This window comes from Carya illinoinensis, chromosome 11, assembly GCF_018687715.1.
Source record: "Carya illinoinensis cultivar Pawnee chromosome 11, C.illinoinensisPawnee_v1, whole genome shotgun sequence".
NCBI lineage: Eukaryota > Viridiplantae > Streptophyta > Magnoliopsida > Fagales > Juglandaceae > Carya > Carya illinoinensis.
The window spans coordinates 11,199,225-11,205,745 of record NC_056762.1 but is presented as its reverse complement, the minus strand read 5'-3'; the positions used below and the strand labels follow the sequence as shown (position 1 = coordinate 11,205,745).

At 34.6% G+C, this 6,521-nt stretch overlaps 1 protein-coding gene across 1 annotated transcript; it reads right to left on the bottom strand.

Moving 5' to 3' along the window:
• Window positions 1–330: 330 nt before the first annotated feature.
• On the bottom strand, window positions 331–3,979 carry LOC122283001. Its single transcript, XM_043095120.1, has 3 exons — window positions 3,503–3,979; window positions 3,047–3,394; window positions 331–1,467 (listed from the first exon to the last, which is right to left on the bottom strand). Exons 1-3 carry the CDS (start codon window positions 3,812–3,814, stop codon window positions 973–975), a joined length of 1,155 nt encoding a protein of 384 aa, XP_042951054.1. The 5' UTR covers window positions 3,815–3,979; the 3' UTR covers window positions 331–972.
• Between the last annotated feature and the right edge of the window lie 2,542 nt (window positions 3,980–6,521).

The window sequence follows — 6,521 nt, the reverse complement described above, 5'->3', positions numbered from 1 at the left end:
AGGATCTTTGATTTATGGTTATCCTAAACCTTAATTATCTCATATATAGTTTCTCTATATTTGTGATTTTTCTCAATCTCAATCCCTAACTTCCATTGTTAGCTAGCCATAAGAATAATCTTCTATTCTGATCCGGCATCATAATATATATGTACTTAGTTTGTGACAATATAGACGAGGAAGTTTACTTGTTGAGTTGATCTTTATACAAGCTTATTCGTCAGAAGATAAGATAAGTCGGATTTTATATGAATTGTATTATTTAATTCTTGACCATACTTTCATATTCATAGAGGATTTATTTAACCGACAAAGCATGAATCACTTTCAATCAAGATAAGTTCAAGTTACATATTGAGTAACAAGTCACACTCTTTTAGACAGATCTAAGCTTCAGATCAGTTTCTATATATCATTAAACTACTGCAACAAAGGAGAGATATCTTTCGATGATAATCGATCGAGCTGGTAGTACTGTTTGCCACCAATCGTCACGACCCTTAGATGGTCAATGAATACATGCGGCCCCAATTTGAGAAGGACTGATAGCGCTAGGTTTCAATCTTTGGTCTAGGCACCAAATTAAACTGAACCGTAGGAGTCGGTTTGCAGATCGATCTAGGGGCTCTCCACATGATGTATCGTTGTTACATTTTTAGCAGCAAAACAAACGGAAAATTTTGGAAATATGAATGCAATTTTAGCACAAGGCATTTTCTTAATAACAATGCATTAGAAACACCAACCCCCCTACTTACAAAAGAAAGAAAAAAAAAAAAAAACACCAAACCCCTTTATTCCTTCCACTGTTTAAATTGCTCATTTTAGCATAATAACTGGAAATCGTAACCATCCCCCTACTATTCTAAACACATTTAAGTGAAAAATTACACCCTCAACCCCCCAATATTGTGATTAGGACAAAAAACATAAGAGAAGATCAGGAAAAACATCCTAAATTTTGTTAGTTAATTATGGGGAGTGCATGTTATGGACGATATCAGCAGGAGGGATGAAGTAGTCCAGAGAAAGCCCCGGAACATTGAAAACAATATCATCAATGGTCCAAACTTCTTCCATTCTTGTCCTACTATGCTGCTGGGACAACTCTCCAAATCGGAAAACTGTGGCAATGGACCTTCCTTGATGAGCAATTAGCACACCATCCACATCTCTGTAGTCACCAATGCTACTTCCAATGCTGATCTCCCAATACACAATTTCATTTTCTGGGGTTTGTACCCTGGTGAGGTGGGAATCCTCCAAGTATACAAGGAGGCCACTCTTTTGGCAAAAATAGCCATACAATACATGCCTGATTATCTCAGCCGGGCCCTCGCTTCTTTCCATGACAGCTGCTCGATCGGCGCATACTTTTAGGACAAAGCAGTCATCATGCCCAATTTGTTTCTCCCCCAAACACTGGGCATTAGCAAATAAGCTGGCTGTTGTTTTCGGATCTAGGCCCTGTATAAGATTCATGATATAGCCAAAAAATAATTGAGTAAATCATGAACAGCACGATCTAAGGCAATCTAAGATGATTGATGATGATCTACACTTGCTTATGAATTTTTTAAGTTTATGATGGCATATTTAACTGCCCTTTTCTTTTTGGCCATATCTTCAAGTGATTTTTTATTGTTTGAAAAGAAAAAATATATATATATATATATATATGTACATTCTCTCTTGAATTTAAATTCGTCATCGTTCTGAAAACCATTTTATAATATTTCGAAAAGCTCCACGTACTTTTGTGATTCACTCTGAATTTCATAAATGTGAGAGTTTTCCAAGCATGTCTTGAACTAAAACTATGTTAAAAAATTGCTGTCCTATCTTGGAGGAAGGCAGAAAAGACAAGGTTGGATCTGACCACATAGGGTTTATACATCTGAACAAGTGGTATGCTGTAGCTCAATGTTTTCTTCAGTTATTGTAAAAAGAAAAGCAAAGAAAAGAGTTGCTGGGGTTCCTTTTTCTCTTTGACAGAAAAAACAAACACATGAGAACAACTAGAAAAAAGAAAGAAGAGGGAGGGGTAGGGAAAAAGACAAGAAAAGCAAGGGTTATGATGCAATAAATGCGACATTATTAACAAAAGTTGCAAAAAAGAAAAGTTAAAGGGCATAGGATAATGTAGAATGCACTTTAGTAACAGTAAACGGCAATCCCAAGAAGACCAATAGTTATGTTCGATCACAGATGACGTCACAAAGATTATCACGTGCCATCTGCTATCTCAGAGAGTGTTCGGAAAAAGAAGCCCGGTGTGTAGGGTAAAGCATGGGACAGTTTCTCTATCATTGTCAGCCAAAATATAGCATTTCTCGGGATTATGACTTCCTTCCTCAAATCTGTATATTTTGTCCGGTAAAGAAATTTGAATACTCCATCATGCTAATTTGGTTGGACCCATAACATTAATCTCAACATACCACAACATCGAACTTTTCCTAGATCAACTTTGACAACTTTTATCTTTGTTAAAGTATGTCAAAATTCAAAACATACTTATCTAAAGGAATGTGTCTGACATTATTATTAGCCAGTTCTGTGTAAGTTAATGTTTCTTGGTTTTGGTTTTTACATAAAAATAGAATGCAACTATTGTATGTCACAGTTTCTTATATTCAGGAATTAAAGTTCGACGTGGAACACATGTTTCATCACAATATTTTAGAAATCACATCATGTAATCCATATCGATCTAATATAATGATCTCTATTAAAAGTGAAACCAAGCCAAATTCTTCAATCTCACGAAATCCAAAATAGAAGGATGTCCATCTTAGAAAAATGACAATTCATCTATAGATGGCATGTCTCATTATGATCGATCTCGGGATTATTGACTGAGATACCAAATAAAGTTATATTTCCAACTTGAGAAAATTTGGTAGTGATTCTAATAATGATTCCGTGTTTCTCGTAACATTATTAGGAACTCAAATTAGTGTAGAACTACGACATAATTACAACCATTTTAAGGACAATTAGATTATGCATGCATGCTTAATAAAACTTGTATACAAGTAAGTACCTGTATGATACGGCGCAGTGGGCGTTGGGGGCCTTTGGCTGCATGAGTGCCGAGCCAAGGCGAGTGCCTCCACACAATCTTCCCGTCACTACCGGCGATGACCTGATTTCCTCCCACCACAAGATCCAGAGACCACTTTCCGGGCAACATTTGCCAAAGTACAAAACAGCCATTGTCCCCACTTCTTGTCCCCAAGGTTTTCACATTTTTCCCTGATGAAACCTCCGTTTCACAACAAATCATCTTCACCATCCCTTTAGCGTACATGGTTTTTGCGCACTTTCCTTGCTTCAGACATCCAGTTGCCGCCAGATATTGTTTTATGATATAGTTTGCAATGGAAGTTTCCTGTTTGATATCAACGAAAAGGGTTATGACATCTAACAGAAAAGAACAAAATGGAATATAAAATATAGGAGAAACAAGATTAATATATGAATGTGATGTATAATATACCATAGGAATGTCTTTCATGTGGAGGCGATCAATGGGATCGTTGACAAGGGGAATTGGAGCGAGGGGACAACCTAGGACACCAAGCAAGAGTTTTAAATCTTGCCTCTTGGCCTGAATGTTTCCATCCAATGAACCAGAAAAACCATTTGCAGGAGAGGTTTTTGGTGTTCTAAACCATTCACGTATGACTTCCCAATGGCTCTCTTTTTTGTTCCCTTCTTCTTGGGTTTCGTTGTCGGGCCATTCCATGAGCGGCGTCAATGGCTGCGGGACATACCACATCTGCTGTTTCCTTCGCATTTTGGAACTCATCCTAAGTGAAAACAGCAAACAAGTGGTGCTTTATTTATTGAAGAAGAAGAAGAAAAGGGAATTGGGTGGTGAGGATGGAGGAGGAGTAGTGTGAAATAGAGGTCATGGTTTCTTTTTTGGGTCTAAAAAGAGAGGGGAGAGGGAGAGTTTAAGCATTGTGGGGGAGAGACCAAAAAAGGGACAGCTCATCTAGAAAGCCAACGGCTGAGATGATAGGAGAGTATTAATAATGGGCACACTTGCATTTTGCATGTTGGGCTGTCTATTACCTTTATTCTTCTTTTACAGAGGACGACAAAGACTCGTGTCGTTTTATCTTTATATGTATACTCTCAGAGCTACTACAAGTAAGATAAAGAAACTAAGAAAGGACCCCACGGATTCATCACTCTCTGATCTTTTTCATGACTCCAATGATATATAGACCCTAATGCCCTTCTTGTCCTTCTCTTTTTTCTTCAGGGATGAATATCTTTCTTGGATAATGATCCCACGTCTCGGTTTTATTGGCACTAATTAATCATTCTTTTGCAACACAAAATCAAGCAAGATAGGGTACGTAGAGCATTAGCAACGGTGTAAGTAAATTAAGATAGAAGTAAAACTTGATTAAAATCATATGTTTATTTATTTTTATTGTTTTTGTCAATCAAGATAGATTCTAACATTGGATTACTAAAATAATAATAAAATATTATTTTTTTAATAATAATAATTTTTTTCATTTTTTTAATCATATTTTACAATTAAAACCCACTACATAAGATCTACAACAAGATCTAAATGTAGAAACCCAATACATAATCATAGTGATTTGCATTTGCATGTGAGGAGAGATAAAAATAATAATAAAATAAACTATAAAAAATGAACATGAGTACATCTCCAAATATGTAGAAATACTGTAGCTAGTTAGGAAAGAATTTGCATTTAGCTAATCCAATACAGTAGATTTAATGGGGTTATTAGCTAAATACAAGTTTACATTTGTATTTGGCTACACCATTACTAATGCTCTCAAGAGAATAGAACCCCGCCCGTAGAACAGGGGAAATGGAGGAAAAAACAGTACATGGAGAAGCAAAATTAGTTTTATTAATATTTTGTAGGATTAAATACAAAATTAGTTTATTTGGTTTGTCTTAAAATCAATTAATTGTTCTCAATATCTTTTTAAATTAACTATTTAATCTCTATTAATTTAATAAGGAATAAATTGGTCCCCATTAATAAGATATTGATAAATAACTTTAGAAGATCAATCCTTAGTTAATAAATAACTATGAGGATGAGTAAGTTCTTAATTCTTAATTTCTTTTTTCGTTGTGGCTAGAATTCTTGAAGTTAGGGTACTACTAAAAGATCTTATTTATATATTCCTTTGTGAGCTTAAATCCTTATGCAGATTCTAATATCCTAATGCATGTACTTAAAATATTATAAGAAAATTGCTTAATTGTGATCAGTTATTTCTTATAAAATAAACTATATTTTTTTGTCAAAATATTATTTTAATCACAAAAATCGTAAATAATCCATCACAAATACATGTTTTTTTTTTTAGTGAAATTAAGGACCATCAATCTATATATATTTACAAGGTATTCCCTACTTTTTTTTTTTTTTTAATCTTTTGGTTGGTTTGAAATATATATGGAGGGGTTATAATGGTCTATATATATATATATATTATATTAAAGTTGGAGATGGATTGGTGGGAGGGGCTTGCTGCACCCACTTCCATGTGTTTTATTATTGATTTTATTGACTAGAGGGCACCCACTCCCATGTAGGACAAATCTACCAAATCTTCATGTTTTTAAGGTACTAAGTATGCTTTAATATATCGAATCCCAAGAGGGAGGGGATGATTAAAAAAGGAATCACGCCTAGTTAGAATCTTTCCTTCGATATTGATTCTCATGACCAATGGTCCCCAAAAATAATGAATAAACTTCAGCACCAAAGTGGTGCCCACAGTCATATAAATCTGTCTGCTCTATATAATATTTATATTAATAAATTGAGATGATCAAAAGCATTATCCGTATTGTTATTTACTAAGTAGTGTTGATTATTAGGAAAGTTTCTAAAGACTCTTTTGACTGTCGTCCATGTGGAACGAGAGGATAGTGTTGGATGTTAATTAATCAGTGTAAGGTGGGCCGGCGGATCGAGGTAGCAGCAGCAAAGTGCCAAAACGGTGGTTCTGCGTGTTGGTGGGTCGGCATCAGGGCAGAGTGAGTAGTGGATGATAGGCAGGCGGGAGAAGAGGTACTGTTGGTGGGTCATTTTGGTGACAGATGAGTACTCATCTTCAAAGCCAAGCACTAGTAAGTAAGTACTACCTATTTATTTGTTGCCCAAACGTTTGTTGAAATGTGACTTTCATTAGTTGAAGGATCATAATATATATATTAAGAGTGCTGCAAAGGTGTCACCTAGTAGTGACAGTTTGGCCGTGTCCTTTAGACAAAAATCACATTTTTAATTTCTTTCAATTTTTTTATTCATATTTTTTTGGCATTTTTAAATATTTTTAAAAAATATAAAAAAAATATTAATACACTAATATAGTTACTTTCTTAATCAGTAAGTAAAATAAAAAAATTTATAAAAAAATTAAATACATGAGCGGTTAAATTAAAAGAGAAAAATAGAGGGACAAAGTAGCATTATTATATATAAATATATATATATATATCAT

Bases quoted from the DNA above. Each gene is read 5' to 3' on its own strand.
- LOC122283001 (XM_043095120.1), bottom strand. From the start codon at position 3,814: ATGAGTTCCAAAATGCGAAGGAAACAGCAGATGTGGTATGTCCCGCAG. The intron at 3,395-3,502 runs GTATATTATACA...GATATCAAACAG, and splicing joins ACATGAAAGACATTCCTATG to GAAACTTCCATTGCAAACTA. The intron at 1,468-3,046 runs GTACTTACTTGT...AATCTTATACAG, and splicing joins CACTGCGCCGTATCATACAG to GGCCTAGATCCGAAAACAAC.